General features: G+C 34.9%; 2 protein-coding genes and 1 pseudogene across 4 annotated transcripts; all 3 read left to right on the plus strand.

The window, feature by feature from the left end:
• The first annotated feature begins 441 nt into the window (after nucleotides 1-441).
• Nucleotides 442-5141, plus strand: LOC110006336 (glutathione hydrolase 3). Its single transcript, XM_020673190.2, has 2 exons — nucleotides 442-3597; nucleotides 4820-5141. The coding sequence occupies exons 1-2, from the start codon at nucleotides 3223-3225 to the stop codon at nucleotides 4847-4849; spliced, it is 405 nt and encodes a 134-aa protein (XP_020528849.2). The 5' UTR covers nucleotides 442-3222; the 3' UTR covers nucleotides 4850-5141.
• A 1524-nt stretch (nucleotides 5142-6665) lies between these two features.
• LOC148781921 (glutathione hydrolase 2 pseudogene) lies at nucleotides 6666-7199 on the plus strand (annotated as a pseudogene).
• A 154-nt stretch (nucleotides 7200-7353) lies between these two features.
• Nucleotides 7354-23890, plus strand: LOC105420982 (putative caffeoyl-CoA O-methyltransferase At4g26220). 3 transcript variants are annotated; one of them, XM_088867312.1, is made up of 7 exons: nucleotides 7354-7514; nucleotides 8852-9116; nucleotides 9278-9418; nucleotides 18029-18108; nucleotides 18764-18911; nucleotides 22787-22921; nucleotides 23286-23890. In XM_088867312.1, exons 1-7 carry the CDS (start codon nucleotides 7357-7359, stop codon nucleotides 23574-23576), a joined length of 1218 nt encoding a protein of 405 aa, XP_088723438.1. In that variant the 5' UTR covers nucleotides 7354-7356; the 3' UTR covers nucleotides 23577-23890. The 3 variants fall into 3 exon arrangements, with proteins under 3 accessions (XP_088723438.1, XP_088723439.1, XP_088723440.1); XM_088867313.1 differs by lacking the exons at nucleotides 7354-7514; nucleotides 8852-9116; nucleotides 9278-9418; nucleotides 18029-18108 and adding an exon at nucleotides 18560-18623 and having other exon boundaries at nucleotides 18767-18911; XM_088867314.1 differs by lacking the exons at nucleotides 7354-7514; nucleotides 8852-9116; nucleotides 9278-9418; nucleotides 18029-18108 and adding an exon at nucleotides 18565-18623.
• The last annotated feature ends 1721 nt before the right edge of the window (nucleotides 23891-25611 follow it).

Here is a 25611-nt window from a genome sequence, read left to right on the forward strand (position 1 = left end):
GACATTGGTCGAATTTCATGAGTTCGTCTCATTCTTAAATTAACACTTAATATTATCATTGATAACAAGAACAAAAAATATAAGCTAAAATGAATGGAAAATGATGCGGATGTTAAACCTACATGATTAGAGGGCCAAATGTTTGCAGTTGTGGAGCTTCAGATGACTGCTCCACGGATAGAAAAGGCTCTGGGATGTAGAGAAAGAGGAAAGAGAGAGCAATAGAGAAGAGAAATAACAGGAAGAAATGACAGATGGGGTTTTGGGGAATTCTAGAGAGGTGTCCGGTAATACGAAACATGAACAACAAAGAACTACACCATTCAACAAAGAAGTTAGCTGTCCGGTAATATGAACTCCAAACAGTTCTTTACGTTATGAAATTAGAATAGACCCACCTATCTAGTATTGTTATTGCCGGTCAGGAGTACTGGCTTTTTTTTTTTTTGGCGACATCACGGTGGCACAATCATGTGGACGTCAATGTTATTCTAGGGTTTTTCTAACAAATTATTGAGATGTTAGGTAGGCAATTGAATTGATGTTTAGGGAGGCAGGTGCCTTCCTAGGCCGCATTCCCACTATTTAAAACAAAGAAAGGACACATCCTCACTAACTACAATTTGAATTTTTAAAAGAATTGGTAGGATGTCATGGACCTTGTCATATGCCAAACAAGATAAAACTAAAGGGGCACGATGTTCTAATCCTACTCGTCCCACTTAAAAAAACGATAAAAAGAAGAGAGGTGAAAATTTCTTAGAAAAACACCACCATAACCATGTGTTTAGAGCACCTAACAACGGGCTAGGTTTGTTCTGCTAGACCACCTACTACATGCCTAAGTGCGACGTGAGTCAATGGGCGCAAGAGCCTGCTGACCGGTAAACATCCGTCCTAAAGTTGGATGTTGTGCAACATAAGTAATGTATGGATAATGTATCAAAAAATATCAGAAAAATATTTTTTATTTTAAATTTTTTTTTTTCTTTCCATATTCTTCTTGATCACATTGGCTTATATGATGAATCTATAAAATATTTACTAAATAAATCCATCTTTAAAATGGTTTTTACGAGGGGGTCACATGTGAGTCGACTGACTCGTTGAAACCTGATCTAACAAATAAAATGTAAATATATAAAAAAGGTCGTAACCCCGAAAAAGGTGGGTTGGAAATAATTCTAACTTTTTGGCTTATGCACAAAATGCAAATATATCTACCGATGAATATTATAGTTTCTAAGCATTATTTCAAGGAATGTACACAGGGAGAAACGAAGAAAGGCCTTGGAAAGGGACACCGTTTGAAAATGGATTAATGGACATTCATTAGCTTTGTTGGCTATTTTATTCATAAAGCCATGTCAGTTAATATCGAAACCTACTCTTTGGCTATTTTATTCATTAAGTCAAGTCAATTAATATTGAAACCTACTCTTCCACTGTTTTTAAAATATAGGTTATACCTGAGGGAGTGACTATTTTAGTGGTAATATTAAAGAGAAAACTGGGGAAGTTGCACTGTTTAATTGTTCGCATGGACATTTTTATGTTCCATTTGACTTGGCGTTCATTAAGTAAACTATAGAAGTTCAGTAGAATGATCAAACCAAACTCCTCTATACTTAATTTTGTAGTCCCGAGGAACAAGCACTCTAATACTTGCGTATCGTATTTCAAAATATGTGGTCACAAGGGCCATCGCCGTTCATCCAACAAGTCGAACAATAAAATTATGAGTGCATGTTGTGTATTCCCGTAGGAGCATACTATAGACCTACTCCCTTGGGTAAGAGAGCTACGTATGGACGTTTTTCTTCTTTTTTCTTTCTTTCTTTTTATTTTTATTTTTTTTTGAGGTTATTCATTAGGTTGAGTAGGTTACATTTCTAAAATTTGGGATGCAGATAGAGTTTTACTTGAGGGACTGATGAATGATACGGTGCCACATAAGCCTGTAATCTTCCGGCTAGAATTTTTTAGAAAATTTTAAGACATGAATGCAATATTTGTGACAAATCGTGTCAATTATAGATAGAGGCAAGGCTTGTTATTGAACGCACAAGGATCATAAAAAATTGATTTTGAGTTTTAGAAATAGTGCATCCTGCAATACATTATCTATATCGTCTATTTTCAAGATTTTCATTTGTTTATAGATCTACTTGATTTTAACCATTTATGAATTTTAAAATTTTATAATTCGATATAAAAATAGATTTTGAGATAATCCTAAGAACTTTATTCACCAAAATTTTATGCTATAATAAAATTTGGAGGTGCACCTTAATTGGATTGTTTAAGGTACTTGCAACCTTATAGAAACCACACCCATTTTAAAATTGGTATTTCTATAAAGTAATTTATCACTGTACTTCAAAAAATTTAGACACTTATAAACCCTTGTTTTGTACATGGAGTTTTTTCTAGTTAGGGTAATTTTGGTCATTAAGTCAGATGTAACATCACCTACATAAGATGTGATATCACTCATATGAAGTATTAAATGCTACTAGTATACTCCATGTGGGTGATGTCACACTCCATGTAGATGATGTCATATCCCTCCTAATGACAAAAAATACCCTTAGTAAAAAAATGCTTTATGTTAAAAACAATGGTACATAAGTATCTCAAATTTATTGAGTACACCCTAACATAACCTAACACGAATAACAAGGGTATATAAGTGTCCAAAATTTATTGAGTACAATTACTCTATAGTGTGAACACTATAATATAATCCAATACGAACTGATAATGTTTCGTGGACGTATGGCCTGTGGGATGCACCGGATGGCATCATAGGAAACTTCTATAATAAAAATATGTAGAGTACTTTTCTTTGGGTGAATAAAAAAGTGTTAAGTCATGAAGGATTTGTACGCCTACCATTTAGTGATATTACATGCATAGTGTTGGAAAGATGTATTCTTGGTATATGTGCTTCTATAAAAAAAAAAAAGGCTTAATATTCAACTCTTTTCCATTCTCATTAAATTAAAGGGTAGGGGCCCAAAATCCCCAATTGTCCTTCTTTTCTATATCTTTTTTTTTTTTTTTCTTTTAACTTATTCAAAAAAAAAACCATACCCATGTCTCCATCACATGTATTTTTCTGTCGTAGTGGGACCTCATAGTTTTTAAAGCCCTTAAGGCAATCCGCATTCTCAAGGTGTCTTTCTCGCTTGTTTGTGTTAGGCCTTAGCATCATCCTCAATGGCCCAGCAGCACTCTGCATCTCATGGCTTCGACTGTGATGAGAATGTTGTTATCTATGATGATTCTAGCTGTGACGCTCAGTTTCAAACACCCTTTCCGGCCCCAACACCCTTGGGTATACCAGAAGTGATCACAGTAGAGCATGGTGCTGTGGCGGCAGATCATGACGTTTGTTCGAGAGTTGGTAGCGATATTCTTCAGAAAGGGGGCCACGCAGTTGATGCAGCAGTGGCCACAGCCTTATGCCTTGGTGTTTTTAGCCCAGCATCGAGTGGCATAGGTGGGGGAGCCTTCATGTTGGTTAGATCTGCTGCATATGGTTATGTAGATTGCTATGACATGCGAGAAACTGCTCCCGGAGCGGCAACAAGGGTAAAAGAATGAATATATTTACTTTTTTATTATTTAGCAAAAATAAAGGAAATTGTTTTACTCTAATTTTCAGCTGATTCTTGGCTTTCATGGCCTTGTCAGAATCCGTGAAAAATGATAAAAAAAAGTACTGCACCACATAAGGAGAATCGGACTCAGCCGAATACCATGTTCTGATTTTATATACATTTTATATAGGTCAAGCTTTCTATGTTCTCCCTACAACGTAGAAGTTTTATCCTCTCCTTATCCAACCCTCCATTTTTTAATGTAGGCCTAAGATTGCCCCAATCACAATGTCATGTCTCTGCACTATTTTATTTTTAATTTTTTTTCTATAAACTGTTTTGACACCAAATTTTGGGACGTCCATTTCTCTATTAAACTTGCACTAATGAAAAATATAATTTTTTTCAATAAAATAAAATATCCAAAATACCCCTGAAAATTTTAAGGGGTATTTTGGTTATTATTTTTTATCAAAAAATTATTGTTAATAATTTTTATAGGTGCACCCCAATGAGAAGATGGCACGTACCAAATTTCATATTCAAAAAAATTAAAAAACTAAAAATAAAATACTTTGAGACCTCAGATCTAAGATCAAACAGTGAGTGGCTCTCTTGATAAAAAATGGATCTGGATGGTCAGGGGCGGACAGAACTTCTATGTTGTAGGGGGAACATACAAAGCTTTCCCTTTTATTGCAACCTCATATAATTTTTTCCCTTTATGGGTGCGGTTTCTATAAGGATGTAAACTTAAACAATCCAATTAAGGCGAAAAAATTCTTAGTATTATTTTAAAATCTATGTTCACACCTAATTAGAAAGTTTTAAATTTTAAAAATGTTTAAAATCAAGTAGATCTATAAATATATGAAAATCTTGATAATTGACGATCTAGATATTGTATTGCAAGATGCACTATATTAGAGGCTCACAAACTTTTTTTTTTTATATTCATACATCTCAATATCGAGATGATCGATTAGATAGTTTATTCAATATTAAAACAACATTTCCGATTTATTTTTGAGGTACATATGTGATTCTACATTTTAAAGTTGCAACCTTATATAAACTTTTCCCTTTATATATTCCTTTTTATAAGCGTGCGTGGTGCAGTGGGCCTTTTAGCTATTATTTACGTCACTTGCATTCTTATGTCTAGGGTTTATTAGAAATATACATGTTTGACCATTGGTATGGCCCTATTGCAGAGGTCCCATACCATTTGCCGAGCACACTAATGAAGCATTTGTGAAAGGACCTGGTTTCTATGCTGTCAAGCCTGCATATGTAGGAATGCAGGCTGCCGAATAAAACTATTTTAAGATTGGTTTCAGGACTTAATTTGTAAGTACATGTAATATGTAGCATGGAGACCGTTAGTTTCTATTGTTTTTAGATGGAACTTCTACTTGCATCCATCTTTAAAATGGATGCTTCACACTTTCTAGACCACATATGTAAACATGCGGTCCAGCCTGCGTGAAACAATTTCCCTTTGTTGAAAAGCATAAGTATCTTATTCTTTCTATACACTATTTTCTTATTATTGTTATTATTATTATTATTATTATTATTATTATTATTATTATTATTATTATTATTGCTATTATTATTACAACTTTTATTATTATTATTATTATAATTATTATTATTTAACAAGACATGAACTTGGCTTAGTTACTCGGACTCAGCCGAATAACTCTCCTCAGTGAAAGTTCGAGTACCTAGGCCGAGTAACATTGTTCTTGTGTATTACATTGGCAAGAAAGAAGAGGCCGTATTTTTTTGAACTAAATTAGATATGAATTTAATATGAAGATCTATATTTCCTCAATCCCTCGACTAAGTATCCAAACATTAAAGGAACCTCCATGAAGTTCTTTTTAAATACATTAAATGATTTTGATGAATTTTTTTTTTTTCGTTGCATTATTATTATTAGCTTTTATAATGTTATGTTTTTATTCTCGGAGGGCCGAGCCCATCAATTGCTCCTCCCTCATCCCTATTACTTGTGGCATGAGAATGCAATATTTTCAAGGGAAAATTATGAAATGTGGAATATCCATGTAGAACACTCGCCCCAAGTTCTCGTTGAGAAGTCTCCTACACTCAATTATCCAAAAAAAGAAAAAACTTTTTTTTCTTCACTCTTGAGAGAGAGAAATAGAGAGGGAGCAAAGTGAGACAGAAATTTCACATTAATTATCTAATTTTATTTAAAAAGGGAATTTCCATCCTAAATTATACTAAAAGTGCCTTGGCGGTGAAAAAAAAGGGTAAATTTTTTCTTTTAAAAAAAAAAATAATAAAAAAAAAACAACCCTATTTGTTTAAAAAAACATTTTATAACAAATACCCCCGAGTCAAAATGTCATAGTTCTTTGGACCAAAATGCTCTCGGCATGGTAGTTGAATTCCATAGGTCTGGCACTTGTAAATGCGATCTGGCATATTGTAGCTACGGTCCGACAGTTATGATGCCTCGTTCTGACCCTTGTAAATGTGGTCCAGTTGATTATTGCGGTGGTCTGGCGGTTTTGTCGGTTTGGCACTATAATGCCTGGTCTCGACATAATTTGCATGCAATCCAGCAGTGATTGTGTTATGGGCTCCCATGCAGCAATAATATGTGTCGTACCGTCTTTGGTGATTTTGGCACCGTCATGTACGGTCAAAGGTGTTTTCATCTTCCAAATTATGATTTTTTTACTTGAGAAAAGGTAGTTTGGGGGTAAAAGTAGGGATAAAAAAATTGGTTGGGGAAGGCCGTAAAGAAAGATTAGTCAAGGGGATTTTTGTAATTTAAAAAAAAAAAACAAAAAGATTTTCGGGGTAAAAGTGTCGGAGACTTCTGCATGGGGGATATTTTAAGAGAATGTTACATCTAAGGTAAATGTTACATCTAATAAGGCAATTCGATAGTTTTCCCTAATTTCAATTTATTTGTGACTTTACTAAAGAAATACCAAAATAGACATATTCCGTTTGTTTTTTTTTGTACAAACAAATTCTCAAATGCCATACTAATGTAAAAAATTACATGTACAGGATATGTATGAGCATAATCCCGCAGGAAAATTCCAAGGTGGACTATCAGTAGCAGTTCCAGGGGAATTAAAAGGTCTCTATGAGGCTTGGGAGAAACATGGGAAGCGTCCTTGGAAGGAACTAGTGCAACCTGCAATTGATCTAGCAGAGAAAGGATTTCGGGTGTCTCCTTTTCTAGCATATGAAATGGAACAATCAGAGGATGGAATATCCAAAGATCCCGGTTTACGTGAGAAGTTCATGAAAGATGGAAAGCTATTGCAGCCTGGAGACCTGTGTCGCGACCCTCAACTTGCGAGCACGTTGCAGAAAATTGCAGATGAAGGGCCCTCGGTGTTTTACAACGGTCGCGTGGGGGCCGATTTGGTTGATGATATCCAAGACAAAGGAGGGATAATCACATTGGAAGACTTGCAAGGTTATACCGTTCAACGCAGAACGCCAATTTCCAAAAAGGTCATGGGGCACGAGATAATTACGATGCCGCCTCCTTCATCTGGAGGTGTTGGGGCGCTACTCGTGCGTATTTTCTTCTGAATTTACCATATCTCTCACTCTCTCTCAGACACACACAAACACTTTTCGTTGGTGATTGACTACCTGAAAGATCGATTTTCTATTGTAGGTTTTGAATATACTTGCTCAATATGGTGAGCTTTCTGGACCCCTTGGACTCCACCGTATGGTTGAAGCAATGAAGGAGATGTTTGCAATGAGAATGGGACTAGGTGACCCAGACTTTGAAGATGTTGAACCTGTTGTAGATGCAATGCTCGCTGACATAGTAGCAAGATATTTGAAGAACACAATAGATGATAACACAGCTCATGATCCTTTCTTTCCCATTAAAAGGTACTCATATATATTCTTAAGGGGAGGTATATAATGAGATCATTTACTTTTAATTTAATACAAGGTGGTCACAATGAATCTTGACAATTGGATATGAAATTTGGTGGCTGTATTTATTTTATTGTCCAAGATTAAAGTCCAAAATAATTTTTTTCAAACTTTGTAACACACCCAAGCTTATGAGATATCACATCGAATGGTTGTAAGTAATTGTAACTTCCTTGTACCAAAAGGTAGATGGTCTCATTGTATACAATCCCGATTCTTAATGCTTCTTATCCAAATAGCTAGCAACACTAAAGCGATACTGCTCATTTGACATAAAATGTTTCCTTGCCCAATCGTTGTCAAATATTTTTGGGTAGGGAGATTTCTACTTTTTATTTTATTGTTATGTTGACCACATTGGTACAATATGTGGTCCAGAGGTATAAAGCATCCATCTAAAAGATGGATGCAAATCGGTAGTCTATCTAAAAACATGCATTACTAACCGTCCAAATGTTTTCTCAATAAAATTATTATTTCTAGTTTTCAATTATTTTTTTTTTGCATATTCATGATCTCAATGTTAAATATTATATATTATCTAAAAATTAGGATTAAATTATATTTAAAAATATATATTTATTGCCAAGCCCACATTTCCACAATATGCAGGCTGGGTGCATAGCAACAATGTCCTTTTTTTTTATTGCTTACTATTTTTATTTATTTATTATTCTTTTAGGGTGTAGTATGTGAAGTTATACGTATCTCTTTTTTGTGTGAGTCAATGGCGATATCGGGCCCCTACCTGTTTATTAAAAAAGCAAAAGAAGTTTTACATAAACTAGTCTTGAAGGGAATAGTAGCAATATCATATGAAATATAAGGCATTACAAAATCAGAGGGGGCGAGCGCGCCACACAGTTGCTTCATTCATAAAGACCGCTACCTTGGCCAAAGATATACTTATCTTTATGTCAATGGAACTGACTATATGAAACAAGGGTTTGCATTAGGATGAACAAGGTGGATTTGTTTCAGCATAAAGGATCATAACACAACATTATAGATTCTCATTTCTATTTAGCACCAAAATGATAATGATCTAGAAAGATAAGATCTTGGAAGGATTAACCCTTATGGTTGTGGAGAACTTTACTCAAATATTGTCCTCTAAATCTCTTCATGCACGTCAGTGTGCAACACCTTTTAGTGGCTAAACGAACACTTATCTCTTGCTCAACCACATCGTGAGGATTTCATTACAAAACCATTGAGCTCTCTCTCTCTCACACACAATTTTTTAAACTTTAAACTTCCACATTCAAAACACCATCTTTTTCCCGCAGGTGGAGGATACTCAGTGACCATGGCACCAGTCACTTGTACGTTGTTGATGATGAGAGGAATGCAGTTTCTATGACTACTTCTATTAATGGCTTATTTGGAGCATTGTTTCGGTCTCCTAGTACAGGGATAATTCTCAACAGTCAGATGGATGATTTCAACATCCCTACAGACATGATAGATACCACTAAACCTTTAGCATGTGCAAACTACATCAAGCCATACAAAAGGCCCTTATCCTCCATGATGCCCACCATATTCCTCAAGGTCCTCTCTCTCGCTCATCATCATCATTTTAGCTTGTTTTCCATTAATTAGGGTTGGCTACATGAACTCCTGATTCTCCATTCGGCTCTATTAAAGGCCATATTTCTCTCTCTCATATGAGAAAATACCTTCTTACTACGTATCCCATTTATGTTAAATAGGACGGATTACTACTTGAGGGTGTGATTGGTGGAAGTGGAGGACCAAGGATAATTCCTACAACTATGCAGGTCCTTTTGAACTATTTTGTTCATGGCATGGAACCATATTTTTCTGTTTTTTCACATCGACTCTACCATCTGGTATATTTCTACTCGCCTTCTCCTTTTTCATTCATTCATGTTTTACTTTATGTTTTGGAGTAATTGAGATTTGCTTTATGAGTGTGGAAGATCATAGCCAAGGTGCCCCATGAGATAACAAAAGTTGAAAATTCGTTTCTCAGAATATCATTAACATCATCATTAGAGCCTTAATCTAACTATTTAATTTGTTAAAATATGATTTACCAAAAATAAGAAATCAGAGAGAGAGAGAGAGTCGAAGTTCGAAATGAATTGTAAATGGTATTGGAACCAAGGAGATTGTAGAACCTCTCTCTCGCTCACACACATACATTGGGCTAGTGAGAAATATTGTTACTCGAGTACATATATTTTTAGCTCTTACCGAGGAATTTGGAATACGAAAACTGAGACACAGTGACTGATTATCACATCGAAGTGCCCGAGGATTATAGGTCACTTAATGACCTTGTTATAGTTTGGGCTCTTTCCATTGTGCCTTTCCTGCTTAGTTAATGGCCTTCTTATAGTTTCGGCTCAATAATGAGTATCTCTCTTGTTTTTCTTAATAATGTTTAAGGTTCTTGTTATTACTTGGATTTGAACACTCTTTTTGTTAGTTGGATATGTTATCAAGTCCATTACTATTTGGATTTGATTTACTCGTCCTTTTCCTGAACCTCTTTATTTTAATGAATGATAATTGTCTCTCTAATTCTCTGACTTCACCGATTATTTGGATTCGAAAAGATGAGTACCTATGTGATAAATCTCTGCTCGAAATGTAGAAAGTGGAAAGACCTATGCGATAAATCTCCCTCCAGAATGCAGAAATGCACACAAATTTTCTTGGGACAAAATTACATAGGGACACTCTTTCAACCCCAAAATCACCAAATAAGGCGTTTTATGTAAAAATTCCGACAAGCATCCTTTTTTAGAGCGAGACTTTTTGTTTTTCACAATTGCCCATATACTTGACAATGACGACACCGGACATCAATAAATCTCATAAAGTATTTATATTTCCTCCCTATCCAGTGTAGAAATCACCAGACAACAGTGTCTTTTGAGTAGTAGGTACCTTGGCTAGTCATGGAAATGCCAGATAGAATGGACGCTTTATCCCATGGCGCATCATCCACAGCCATACAATCTCCCTCTTTACCATCCTGAGGGAATACTAAGATCTAATAGCTTCAATTCATAGACTAACTTCAACAAAAAATAAAATAAATACCATCTATGCACTTCAAAAAAATTAGCATCTAAAGATTTAATATACACCGTGCAATATTTTGAGGGTGAGATCTAGTTATTAAATTTTAGCGTTTGAAAACAATAGCGTAGTCATCCTCAGGTGGTTCCTAAAATTTCAGTTTGAAAGAAAGTCCTTTCAAGTCAAGCTTCTTTTGATAGTAGGTATAGTATAAGAGAAATGATCCTATAGGACCCTCCCCCACCCATGTATGTAGGACTCCAAGAGATTACCATTAAATTTGGGACGGATCTATAGAAAAGTCAAGTCCCACACCCATGTGAGAACTTTTCTAGAGATCAACTTTAATGGTGAACCTTTGGTGTCCTACACACAAGGGTAGGGAGGGTCCCATAGGATCATTACTCATACTATAATCCCTCGGGAGTATGTTATACATGGACAAATGTGACAACCCCTTTTCATCATGGGCATCTTGCATGTCAAATTTCTAGTTGATCATTATGCAAAACAATTTTGACATTACGTTTAGCCAGAAAGATATTATACTCCCATGGGAGCATACTGTTTATTCACTCTCTCTAATAAAACCTAACCGGGAATTAATTTTAGGTCATTTTTTAATTGATTTTAAAAATATTATCAAGGGGCACATAGTTATGTTACAATAATTGGTAGCTTAGTTGTGTTCAATAAATAGTGAAATTGTTACGTTGTTGATTTGTTGGGTGTAGTTTGATACTTTTTTTTTTTTTTATAATATTATTGGAAAAGAGATCATTCGCCTTTAGTATAAGATGATCACAATTAATTTTGGATATTGGATATGTAATTGGGTGACTGCAGTTATTCCATTGACTAAGCTCACAGCTCAAAAGAATTTTTTTTGAACTTTGTGACAAACCCAAGGTGGCACATTTCATATCTGATATTTAATAGTAATTGTGACTTCTTTGTATTAAAGGTAAATGATTTCATGGTATACAATCCCTTTTTTATTTAATAACAACGATGAATAATATACTATAAGATTAATTTTCTTTTTTACAAGAAGATCATAATCACTTTCAGCTATCAGATGTGCGAACCAGTAACTGTGGTATGTCAGAGAAATTAAGAATAATAATTTTAGATTTTAAACCCAACCAATAGCACATTTCGAGCTACCTAATTTTAGGTTTAACTCGACCTTGTGAGAACAAAGAAAAATAATTTTTTCCTTTTAGTATTACACAAGAGGAAAATGGTCCCATATATGCTTTTTTTTATTTGAATACCTATGCAAGTGGTCATAAATTTCTTAGTATATTTTGCCATCTTATTTAAGGCCATAGAACCTCCAAACTAAAAGAGGAAGAGGTAATTCTTGTGAAAGTTTGGTGGATGACGGCCAATAGATTCCTAACGTTGATTACTTCATTTTTAACTCAAGAAATGAGAGGATGATCTCCTCTCATTCCAACATGCTTAACCTACAGGTCAGGACAGCCCTATGAATCGTCAGTAATAGAAACCACGTATTTAGTTTTCTATCATGTTATAGGAAACTAAATATTTGGTTTCGATAACTGTCAACACCAACCCTTGTCTACATAGGGCTGACTTAGGTCCCACCCAGACGAGGCTAGGCTAAAGAGGCTCACACTGACAAGGCCAAGCCAAGTCAGATTGGAGCAAGTAAAGTAAAAGAAAAAAAAAAAAACTAGTTTGCCAGCCCCTATCTTTTGATCCGACCCAACCCGATCCTTTGCTCTCAAGCTGCATTTAGTCTATTGCCAACTGACATGACACCTTTGGTCATCTCTCTCTCAAATTGGATTTCCATAATTCCCTCTCTCTAGGTTTGTTTTTCTCTCTCTTGTCCTGCCCCTCCATTTCCAAAAAACAACACTTCCCATTCCAAGTGATCCACTCTCGAATAAGACTCTCTCTCTCTCTCTCTCTCTCTCTCTCTCTCTCTCTCTCTCTCTCTCTCTCTCGAAACCACTCCAAATCAAGTGATCCTCTCTCTCTCTCTCTCTCTCCTGCTGGAAATGAATTCCCCGCCCCCCAAAGATGGGCATTCCTTACAGTTGTGTCACAAAAGCTTGTCGCAATCAGATGCTTTCTATCAGATACGTCTCTCTCTCTCTCTCTCTTGTTGTGATCAGATGCTTTGTATCAGGTACCCCTCTCTCTCTATGATACAACGTATACCCAGGTGTGAAGTTTATACTGTAAATTTATTCATTATAGGGCCAAAAATTGAATTTTCGTACTTTCTATCTGAAAAATTATGTCGAATTTCTGATTCCTAAATTCTATGATGCACTAAATAAGTGTATTGAATTCATTATCTATATCTCCCAATGAAAAGTAATGAATTAGATTTATGACGTGTCTTCCTTTTTAAATAATGTTTTGGAAATTGCCTTAGCCTGGTAGTCAGCCTTTGGCTTAGACGTGTAACTCGGCCAAGGCCGAGTGGTGTAGATCGAGCAGATCTATAAACAATTGCATTTTTAAAAATAGTAGACAGTCCACATAATACAAGATGCAATATTTCATAACTTGAAATACTTTATTTTTAAAAAATGTGTATATGTCTCGAAGTCAAGTTGATCAATTTAAGGGTTTCCAAAATCGAAACAATCTTTTTCCATGAGCATATTTGAAAAGTACAAAGTTACCCTATAAAATTTTTTCCCTCTACATTATTGGGTTCAACTTAAGTGGGCAAGGCCAAATGATAATTACCCTTACTTGTTTTAAGTTCTAACCTTAAGATATGTTTTTTTATGTAAATATCTTGATCTTGGTTTTTGAACTCGAAACTAGTGAGGGAAATTTATGACGCCAATATTGGGCCAACCATATTGATCGAGTCAATATTCTTCTGTTGTAACTATACCCCCTTGTAGCACCTCTCACTGACAAGCCCGTTGATGCTTCTCACAACTCTGGCATGCCCATCTCTCTTCCTATCATTGAAGACGTTTCCTTTGAATTAACTCCACTCACAACTGCCGATACACCCTCCATTCAACCACTCGACCATCGCCACACTCCCACCACTGAGTGGCAACCCCCTACCCCTTTTGTGTCGTTGCTCAGCCCTTCCAACGACTCGCTCTCCGAGCTGTGTACTCCATCTAGTGACCAACCTCTTACTCCACTTGTCACTAATGGTCCACTATTGGCCTTTGTACATACAACTTCCACCCAATAGCCCACACGCAGGTCATCTCGCCCTCTCGCTTACCAGGAGAGTTCGTTGACTACAAGTGCCCTCATGTGACCTCTTCCTCCACGACCAATCACTCTACTTCAGCTAGTTACCGCTCAAGTACTGACCATGCTCTTACTCATTATATTTCCTATGAAAAATTTTTCCACACCTCACAGAGGTTTTATTACTGCTATTACCACTAACCAAGAACCTAGAACTTTTACATTTGCTTCTAAAGATGCTCGTTGGAGGGATGCTATGACTGCAAAAATAAAAGCACTAGAAGCCAATAATACTTGGCATGTTACTCCCTTGCCACCCAAAGAACATGCCATAGGGTGCAAGTGGATATACAAAATCAAATACAACGCTGATGGGAGCATTGAGCAATGTAAAGCTCAGCTTGTTGCAAAGGGGTACACACAAGTTGAAGGCATCGATTACCAAGAGACCTTTGCTCTTGTGGCCAAATTGGTCACTATTTGTTGCTTGCTCTCTATTGCCACTGCTCAGCGCTGGCCTCTCTTTCAACTAGACGTGAACAATGCCTTCTTACGTGGAGATTTAGCAGAGGAAGTCTACATGCAACTTCCACAAAGATTCCCTTGAAAAGGGGAGCATGGAGAACACCATGTTTGCTGCTTAAAAAAGTCTTTATATGGCCTTAAATACGCTTCTTACAATTGGTTCTCTAAGTTCTCCACGGCCCTCCGTCAAGCTCATTTTCACTAATCCACCGTCGACTATTCGATGTTCACTCTCAAAACTTAGGACCGGATCACCATCATCCTAGTATATGATGATGACATCATACTAACTGGCAATGATAACTCTACCTTCCAATTATTCAACTAAGTTTTGCACAGTCACTTCAAAATAAAAAACCTTGGCTCACTTAAATACTTCTTGGGCATCGAGGTGGCTCGGTCCAATCCATGCATATTTCTTTCCCAAAGAAAGTGCACACTTCACATGCTTGAAGAAGCAGGTCTTCTTGGAGCCAAACCTACTGCATTTCCCATGGAGCAAAGTTTAAAGCTCAATATTAATGATGGCATGCTCTCTATGATACTGGCTCCTACAAATGACTTGTTGGGTGTCTTATATACATGACCATCTCAAGATCAGAGATTATTTTTTCAGTAAATGTTTTGAGCCAATTTATGCAAACACCACGCCAACCTCATAGGGAGGCAGCACTCCGCATTCTTAGGTATCTCAAATCCAGCCCAAGGAAAGGCATTCTCCTGCCATCATCCAACAATTTCCAATTATCTGGGTACTCTGATTTAGATTGGGCCAGCTGCTCTGCCACTCGTCGATCAATAACTGGTTATTGTACTTTTCTTGGTGAGAGCCCTATATCGTGGCACACAAAGTAACAATCCACATTCTCGCATTCATCTGTCGAGGCTGAGTATGTGAACTAGTGTGGCTTAAGCATATTCGCCATGATCTTGGTTTTGCACATTCACAACCCATGCATTTGTATTGTGATAACCAAGCTGCTTTGCACGTTGCTTACATCCCAGTCTTCCACGAACGCACGAAACACATTGAGTTGGATTGTCATATTGTTTGTGAAAAATTGCAGGCCGGAATCAATTCCACACAGTACCTTAGAACGGATATTCAACGCGCTAACATATTTACTAAACCTCTTGGGAGGGATAAATCTGATTATCTACAACACAAGTTGGGTGTTTTTGATCCCCACAACCAACTTGAGGGGGAGTATTATGCCAATATTGGGCCAACCATGTTGATCGAGTCAATATTCTTTTGGTGTAACTGTGCGCTACAAATATTGGCCCAACCATATTGATCAAGTCAAAATTCTTCTGTTGTAACTATACGCCCTTGTAGCGCCTCCTCTTTGATCCTCGATTCTTCCTCTTGTATTGTATATATATACTTGTCTCCATTAATAGAAATACATATGAGATTGCATAGAGTTGGATTGCATAGAGTCAATTTGACTTCTACAAAATTTGCCTCAAATTTTCTCATTACCCAAATTAATTTAAGCGATTTTAAATCCAACGAGTAATAAGGTTCACATTTATGGCTCAAGATATTTTTTATAACATGGTAACTAATCTCATTATATACATTCCCATTAATTGTTACCCTTTGGTGAAAGCATATAATAATATCCACATTTCACAATAACATTTGTCAAAAATCCTATTTACTCATAAGAACTACCTTTGTGATTAGTTCAATAGTAGGAAATTAGAACGCCACAGAGAAAATTAGAATGGCCACTATGATCAGAATTGGCTTGGGTAATTTTTTGTCTATGGGTATTTTAGATAATTATTCAAAGACAAAGTAGAAATTCATGATAAAAAGGAGAGGATTTATTAATTATAGTGGAAGAAGACATCATCAATATGGGATGTGACATCTATTTTGCCCCTTTTAAAAACAAAAAAGCCCATTGTTGGAAAAAAATTTGTACGATAAAGTAAGGATAATTAGTATCCCAAAATATTGAGTACATTTCATAAATAATCACATGTGTAACCTAACATAATCACACTCAAAATACTATAAAACAATGTCATAAGTAAAACATCTTCTATTTTAGACACCCCAATGCATGATTGAACTTCCAAGGTGACCTAAACCATGACTCTTGAACCCAAACCTTATTCAAACCGCACCCCTGCACTAATAGGTGTGATGCTCGATGGAGAATAAAGATGGATTTAGAGAGCATCTCTTTCCAAATACAATGTAAATGTTACTCGTAAGGGATGTTTAGCGTATCTACTTATTATGCACTACTGCATATATATATATATATATATATATATATATATATATATATATATATATATATATATATATATATATATATATATATATATATATATATTACGCTACATCCTAGGCTTAATTCCTACCAGGGTAGGGACCCTCTCCCTACTTACTCACCCAAAAAAATATGGGTTGCTTTTTTCTTTTTGGGGAAATTATTAATCTCGAGTATTCGTAGATAATGTTGGGTATGAGTACCCATTAATATGGAAAAGCATACAATGAGACTATTAACATTTGGTAAATGGAGATCACAATTGATCTTAACTACTAGAAGTCAAATTAGATGGTTATATTTATTCAGTAACTAGGTTCAAAATTGAAAAGAGATTTTTTCAAACTTTGTTCACATTTGATGGTAATCAGTATTGTGACCCCCTTGTACCAAAAGTAAATGGTCTCATAGTATACAATCCTTATTAATATATTCATAAACTTTACGTTGGCTTGGAAATCTATTTTTATTCCTAGTTTTGGAATGTAAAATATTAAAAGGTACAATTAGGCATATCTATGAATACTAGAAAATCCAAAGAATCAAAGGTCCAGATAATTTGTTACTAGATATGCTATTTCTTTATGTCAATACATGTTGAGGTCGAGAATTTTTTTTTTCTTTACATCCATACAGCTTGATGTGAATAATTTTCTTTACTTTATATCAATAAAAGAAAATGTTTATATAAGGTTGACATCTTAAATTGTAGAACTAAGGTGCACCTCAAAAATAAGTCGGAAAAGGTGATTTTGATGTTGGAAAACCATGTAATTGATCATCTCGATACTGAGATTTATGGATATCCAAAAAAAAATAAAAAATTCAAGTATCAAAATTAGTACATCTTGTAACACATTATATGGACCATCCATTTTCAAGGTTTTTATGTATTTAAGATTTGCTCGATTTGAACCATTTTTTAAGTTCAAGATTTCATAATTAGAGAAGAAAATAGATTTTCAAGCCATTGTTTAACAATGGACGAATCGACATTATGATAAAATTAGTACGTGAAGTATAAATTATGCTCTCTCTCTCTCTCTCTCTCTCTCTCTCTCTCTTATTTTGATGCCTTATTCATACTAACTCTTTTCCTTCTAAGGCACGTTTGCTTTACGTGAAATTGTTTTCTGAAAAACAATTTCACTTTTTTTTTATTTTTTTATGTGGTTAAGTGTGGGAAAAATTTTACATCAATTAGTTGTCAATTGGTGTGAAAATATGCATTAAGATCAATTGGTATAAAAATATTCTCACACTTAACCACACGAGAGAATTTTTCATGTGAAATTGATATGAAAATATTCTCACTTAAAGTATTTTTCTTCTCTTTTCTGTTAATGAAATAATTAATTAAGTTGGATTTGACTTGACTAGTACATCTTGGAGACAAGTGTATACCCTCGAGAAGCAGAAGTGCAAAAAGAGATAAGAAGTGCAACTGAAACCCACCCAAAGTGAGTTCCCCTGTGCATATATGTATACATATTGTTAGATTAGGGAATGGTTAAACCTACTTATCATCACTAGATGAACAAACTTTCATGGGTAGTATTTTTATAATTAGAAATCTTCAATCCATGTGTTGTAATTAACACTCATGTCAATATTTTTTGAATTTTTTATGTTTTTTAAAATGTGGGTTGTATAAGGCAGAGGCCCTAAATCATCAAAGTAAGGCATATCTTCAAATAGTGTTGAAAGATACTATTCTAATATTGAAAATATTTGTGATGGTTTAAAAATTTATTTTCATCTCTAATAATAGAAATCAAAGCTTAAAAATAGTGCAGATCGAAATATATGAGCACTTAAAAATCTTGAAAATTGATCATCCGAAAATTCATTACAAGGTGCATTATGTCCATCACTTGAAATCCATTTTTTTTCATATTCATACATCTTGAGGTCGCGATGATCAATTTGAGGATTTTTGGACATCAAAACAATTTCTTCCAGTGAAATTTTTGAGGTACGCTTTAATTTGATTGTTTAGGGCCTCGTCCTCGTATCAACAATTTCTTATTTATTTGTTAGCTTGTATTTATTATTATTTTTTTTGAATTTATAGATATATTCATTAAATTTAATCTATTTATTGGTTTTAATTAGTAGGAATATGATGATGGTTGCCCCGAATGAAGGCCAGTTTATGCAATTGCTCTTGAAGCTGATTAGTGCAAAGAAAACGATTGAGATTGGTGTTTATACTGGATACTCTTTACTTGTCAAAGCTCTCTCCTTGCCTGAAGATGGAAAAGTATGCCACTTTTCTTTTAACATAAAATAGATTTTGTTCCACATTTCCTTTATTTCATGGAATTTCGTAGTTTCTATTGATTTGGCCACCACTTTTTATTTTTCTTGGGGTTGATTTAGTCATCTTATAAGTCTTATAAAAGAAAAAAAAATCAAAATCAAGAATTCAACAAAAAATTGGTTTGAAAGAAAATGACTGAAAATTTTGGGAAAAAACAAAAAATCCTTGAGACAAATTTTTTTATTTGATTCAAAAATGCCTTCACCGCTTTTTTAGATCGATATTCTATGAACATTTTGTGAATAGTTTGACCTGATTTGGTAAAATAATGAGTAAGAAATTGAATATTGTCGATTTTCTGTTTAAAGATCTCAAAGCTTGGACTCTATTTCTTCAAACAAGGACTTTGAGCCAACAATTTGAATCTAATTCCAAGTTGTTTTGTTGCTATTTAACAAAGGAATTTAAAAAGAGCGAAACAAAAATTTACAAAAAATTCACAACACTTTCATGAAAGAATCTCGTAAAAATCGAAATTTGATGAGCCTAAACTTTTTGGATAAAAAATAGGTCGATCTATATTCAAATCGACTAATTGGAAGTTTCAAATAGTTTTGATGAAATATTTGATTAAAAAATATATAGAAATATGTCTATAGATACTTTTTTTCCCCTTTCATAAGAAATAAAGAAGGAAAAATATAGAATGGGACCATTTACCTTTTATACAAGGTGGTCACATTAATCTTGACCATTGAATGTAAGGTTGCAATTATTCCATTGATCATGCCCAAACTTCAAAAGGAATTTTCTTGAATTTTGTGACACATCCAAGTTATCAAATTTCATATCAAATATTTGTAAGGACTTGTGACCACCTTGTATTAAAGGTAAATAAGGAAACTACAAAATAAGACAATATCGAAAACATGGGAAACGATATCATGTCACTATGCTATTATAAATAATGCAACCATACTTCTAGAAAACTATGTTTGTGGTATTTGTATGAGCTAAAATTTTTCATTTACATTCCCTTCATCTCAATAATCAATTTAAAAAAATAAAATAATTTGCACCACATATATGGTCAAAATGAGTCCCTTCCAATAATGAATCTAGACTATCTACTTGGTGAATTTCAAGATATAGGCCTTTATGAATTCAAAATCAATTATTTTTTTTAATATTTTTAACCTAATGATAATAAAGTTGTCTAAAGAATTTGGGAAGAAAAAAGATCATTCTAAGGCCTAAATCTACACATCCCACCAAAATGGATGGTGTGTGTTAAGTAGGCTAAAAAAATAATTTTTATATTGCATTTTCAAATTTTTTTTGGTGATTGTTCATTAGAATGAAAAGAGTGTATATTTAAAATTTAGGTCGAACAAATGACCCTAACATGATTTTTGAAGATTGTTTCATTATATTCCTATACAACCGTTGCATGAAATAACTCCCCCATAAACATTGCTATGAGTTATTGATATTGTCTTATTAGTTAATTACTTAGATTGTGAATTAAATCTCTTTTTCTCCCGTTCAAGAATAATTGTAATCATCACCTTCGACTAGCGTGCATGTATTGCATTTTTTAAACTTTGTTTTCAAGGTCCATCTGAACTCTTCAATTGTTTTTCTTTTTTCTTTTATATTCTTTTTTTTTGGCAAAATTGATTTGTACATCTCATTTTTGTAAAACATTTATCAAGAGATCCAATGTTTCAAAACTTTTCTTATGGTAATCTTTTGTATCTTCCAACCTCCTAGACCCAAAAATCCCTTTTGACCGCATATTACTGACCTAAAAAAAATATGAAATATCATTTTTTTTCCCTTTTATCTAAACTCCTTTCACCACATTTATTTTGGAAGTATATATGTTGGAGATGGACCATCCTCAAATCCTTTCAAAACGATCCAAACTCTGTGAACCAAACTTCCTTTTTTGACCATGGTTCCTTCTCACGTTTCTTCTCCTCAAACTCGAAACCACAACAGCAAAGGATGCCGCTTGGAACCAGGCAATTTCATGGACGATTTTGCCACTATGTTGTACCAAATTAACTGTAAAAATTAAATTGAACTGTCCTTACCAATGATTTCATGGCTGAAGAGGACTCGAGAACCAGTAGCTTCAATGAAGCTAGATCGAGCTCTAGGATTTTCATGAAGACTAGCTTCACTTAGGGCTAGGGTTTGGGCAAAGAGAGAACTGCCATGAAAGTAGCAGAGGCTTAGTAGAGCTCGAGCTTTTACCTAATAGCCAACTCAAGCCTGCAAATATTAGGCCCCCTCCTTTTGTGTTAAATTTACAGAGACAAAATTACCCTCCTTTTTAGGAGGTTTCTCAGCACCTAGCGCGGTTCTCAGGCCACCGAAAAGTCAATGGTATTGGAATTGCCCGGTCAATGTTAATGTTTCAGGTCTTTATAAGAGGACTTTAGCGAAAAATCAAGGGGGCATAAACTTTCCAGTAATTTTTGGACTTACCTCACAGCAAGAATTCAGGTGTTATAGAGTAAGAGGGATGCTTAGATAAATGGGGAAAATGAGTCATTTCATATATTTTTTGGGTCAATAATATGTGGTCAAGGGGGTTGTTTGAGTCCCAGGGGTTGGAAGATTCAAAAGATTGAAAATCCTTGGGTCTCTTGAGAATAGGTTTAAAAAATAGGAAGTACAATGGTTTTGTTTTGTTTTAGCTTCTTTTTTTTTAAGTGAACATAGGATCCCTTATCGGGGATAAGCATAAAACTCAAGACATCACATTGTGGTTTCCTCCACTGAACCTATGAACCTACGTACCTTTGAGTCCAAAACTTAAGAGAGGCGAAATTATCCATTACCATTATATTGCCATTACATTTATTGTTCGCGACACTTTCAAAACAAGCATTGTACTTCAAAACAACCATTGTACTCCTTGAATCCCTAAAACCATTTTGGAAACATCAGAAGCATCGTTATCTTCAAATTGATGACCACCATACCCTACTGGATTTATTTATTTATTTTATACAAATAGTACAAAATTTTATTAATCAAAAGAAAGAAGCGAGTGCATCAAATAAAACAAACATATATGCAATAGCAATGGACTCCATAGAATAGAAGTACCCCTCTTGACAAAACTATCTGCAATGTCACTGGCATATCTCTAAACATGGTGAAAACATATTTCCATCCCAAGTATCCACAACTTCAGCCCAAACCGACGGTACTCTCTACGGTGGCCTACTCTGCTTATTACAACAATTTATGATATTTCAAGAATCACCTTCTGACACACAACACCAACCAATGAACGTTTTTTTAACCAATTTCAGCCCTTGCAAAAGACATTGAAATTCAGCCTCATTTATCGTTGTAAAGAAGTTCCCTAGAGGAATTCCTAACCAACCTGCTAGGCTCAGATTCCCAAAAGAATATCTATGAAAATTTAGCTTGATGCAACCATCCATAGGTGGATTCCATCTTCCCTTAGGCTTAAGGTAAACTTCAGAACCGATGATAATAGATTTTAGATTAAGAATGATATCTACCTTTGAACAGCTCGTCCCTTGTTTGGTGATGCAAAACCAGTTCCACAGAGTATTTTGGATTATATTTATAACATCCTCCAACTCTCGAAGCACTCCTTCAAACATCCTTGTGTTCCTCTCCTTCCAAAGGGTTTTCCAACATCACAAGTTTTGATCAACTAAAGGGTTTTTAATGTCGTTTTCTAACATTGAAACAATCTTTGCAGGTGGGTTCTGAGGTGCATCTTACTTTTTGTAGTACAAAATCGACGCATTACATAATTTTTTTTCCTTAAGATACTAATAAAATGACAATAATGAGGTTCACGACTATGATTTTGATTTCAGGTAACAGCTATAGATGTCGATAACAAGGCATATGAAGAGGTTGGATTGCCCATCATCCAAAAAGCTGGGGTAGAACACAAGATCAATTTCATCCACTCTCCTGGTATTCCCTACTTGGATGAATTGCTTCAAGATGTGAGCTCTCTCTCTCTCTCTCTCTCTCTCTCATATTTTTGCATCTTTGCATCTAAACGAGGAAGGTCCTTTCTCCCTCTCATGTAACTTTCTTCCCTTTGAGGGAGGAAGTCTCCCTCTCATTTCATTTACATCCCTAAAGCCAAAAGTGGAAGGTCTTCCCTCTGTCTCTTTTTTGGGTAATTCAGTGGTGAAGACATGCCCCTACCCATTTTTTAAAATAGTTTAGGAGTTATCTTTTTGAAAATGTTAATGGGATGGTGTTATTAAGAATGAAAACCATAACCTGGTGACTAGGATGTAGGGTGCTACCACCCCGGACCATTTCCCCTCCTCCTCTCTCATGTAACTGATATCCTTTCAGCCAAAGGTGGAAGGTTCCTTTGACTTTGCATTTGTGGACGCTGATAAGGAGAACTACTTGAATTACCATGAGAGACTACTGAGGCTTGTGAAGGTTGGAGGACTCATTATGTATGATAACACTCTGTGGGGTGGTAGCCTTGCCATGGATGAGTCCTCCCTCTCAGAGCACATGAAGAAGACGAGACCCAATCTGCTCAAGCTCCAAGAAACACTAGCCATCGATTCGCGTGTCGAGATCTCGCAGATCTTCATAGCTGATGGTGTCACACTTTGCCGAAGGCTATATTGACCTTTTTGACATGATTGATTTCCATTGGTTTCTCAGTAATTTAGGGTTTTATGCATAACATAGTACCTTAATATGTAGGGGTTGCAATGTTAACTCGCCTGATCGGCTCCCCCCTAAACAACCAAATATGGCACGGGGATGAGGCTAGGCCTGAGCTTGACCCATGGCTGGTACGGCACGGGCTCGGGCCATGTTTGGCTCGATCCAGACTTGACCCTTTGGTAGTCATGTACTAAGCTGCAAATGCGATAAACATAAACAAATACCATTGATATTATGAATAAATTTAGGTGCAGGGTTGGTATTCTCGGCTATTATGGTCAATTTTTTTTTTATCTTGGACACTTAAATGTTATTTTTAATTTCCAGGTCAATGGCTAAGTCAACAAAAAGGATTATAATTAATTAGTATATGTTCATATAATCCATGGGTGGGAATGCATTTGTATACTCCAGGTCTAAAGTATAAAAGGATGAAGGTTCTATACGACTTAGTTTTTATAAAAACAACCTCAAATCCTCGTTTGGAAAGCACCTTCGGTAACGAAAATCTCTATGATGGATCTATACCAATAATAAAATTTCAAACTCAAAAAAATGGTACATATCTTGTGGATCTATGAAGACTAAATTTTAGGTTGAACTGGACGGTCTAAATAATAGGTTACAATGTACACAATTTTTAGAGCTTAAAATCTTAATTTTTTTCACAACTAATATGTTCAAGCTGAGATTTTGATGTAAAGGTATTCCAATGTTTGAATTGTAATTTTTGTTGAATTATGAGATGAGATTTTACTTATTTTGATAGGGCTGCGGCCCTGAACCATTTTTCAGAATGGAAACCACCAGGTGATTTATTTCATGGTAATGGGGATGTCAGTCCTCCACGAGGATAAAAATATTGGTAGAAATTGCTCCATGGTGGCACACCTTTCATTAGTAAACATGGTCTTATAATATACAATTCCTTATATTATATAGTTTTATATTGTTTACTAAAATAGGTTTTGTAAGGGAAATTGGTGTAATTATTCATCCTTGCTAAAATTTTGCTTTGAGTGGTTTTAGGACCCAAAATTTTGGTGTTTTGACCCCACTAGATCAGAACCAAGCTAGAAAAAAGAGATAAGAAAGTATCAATGTGAGCCATAAAAAAAAATAACATGATATAGGATTTCACATAGATCTTGGTGTTTAGGTATCTCAAAATCAATTTTTTTTCTTGAAAATACTCATATGGTTTCTACAGCAGATCCCCAAATTTCAAATAGAAATCCTCCCAGATAAATTATTTTCCTGAAGCAGTAAATGTAAATTTTGCTCCAAAAAGAGAGGTTTTAAAATTGGAAATTTGAGGTAAGTTGTAAGCATTTTGATTTTCAAGATGAGGAATTATATTACAAAGTGCTAAATTACTAAACGCATAAAGCCTCTCAATTCTATAGCCTTTCTTATTGTGTAGGGGGAATTTATCAAAATATTTATAAGAGATAGAACAATTTAACATAGGGTGTGTGTTTTCCAACTTTGCATAAGGTTGCAACCTTAAACAATCAAATTTAGGTGCACCTTCAAACTTTTATCATAAGATGTAATTTTTTATATAAAAAATTCTTACACACTGAATACCACTAATTGTTAGCATTTTTCTTTTAAAAGAAGGGTGTGGTTTGTATAAGGTTGAAACCTAAACAATCTAAGTAAGGCACACCTTCAAATAATATCAAAAGATGTTGTTTCAGTTCTAGAAATCTTGGTGATGTCCTCAAAATTCATTTTTATCTCTAATTATAAATTTTAAAGCTTCAAAATTAGTGTATATAGAGTATATTTGAATACTAGAAAATTAACGTTCTAGAAATTGTATTACATCATGTAATGCTTTATTTCCAAGACTTGAGATCCAGTTTTTCTATGTCCATGCATCTTGAGGTAGAGATGACAACTTGAGGATTTTTAGGCATCAAAACAACCTCTTCTAATGATTTTTCGAGGTGCGTCTTAATTTGATTGTTTAGGGCTTGAGCCTTAC

Source organism: Amborella trichopoda, chromosome 5, assembly GCF_054954075.1.
Source record: "Amborella trichopoda isolate Santa Cruz 75 chromosome 5, AtrichopodaSantaCruz75HAP2 v2.0, whole genome shotgun sequence".
NCBI lineage: Eukaryota > Viridiplantae > Streptophyta > Magnoliopsida > Amborellales > Amborellaceae > Amborella > Amborella trichopoda.

What these genes read in the sequence shown, in the direction of transcription:
- LOC110006336 (XM_020673190.2), top strand. Translation starts at nt 3,223, where the DNA reads ATGGCCCAGCAGCACTCTGCATCTCATGGCTTCGACTGTGATGAGAAT. An exon ending in CTCCCGGAGCGGCAACAAGG is followed by an intron (nt 3,598 to 4,819) that starts GTAAAAGAATGA and finishes GCCCTATTGCAG; the next exon opens with AGGTCCCATACCATTTGCCG.
- LOC105420982 (XM_088867312.1), top strand. Translation starts at nt 7,357, where the DNA reads ATGAAGGAGATGTTTGCAATGAGAATGGGACTAGGTGACCCAGACTTT. An exon ending in CACATCGACTCTACCATCTG is followed by an intron (nt 9,419 to 18,028) that starts GTATATTTCTAC and finishes TGACTTGACTAG; the next exon opens with TACATCTTGGAGACAAGTGT. An exon ending in CCTTGCCTGAAGATGGAAAA is followed by an intron (nt 18,912 to 22,786) that starts GTATGCCACTTT and finishes TTTTGATTTCAG; the next exon opens with GTAACAGCTATAGATGTCGA.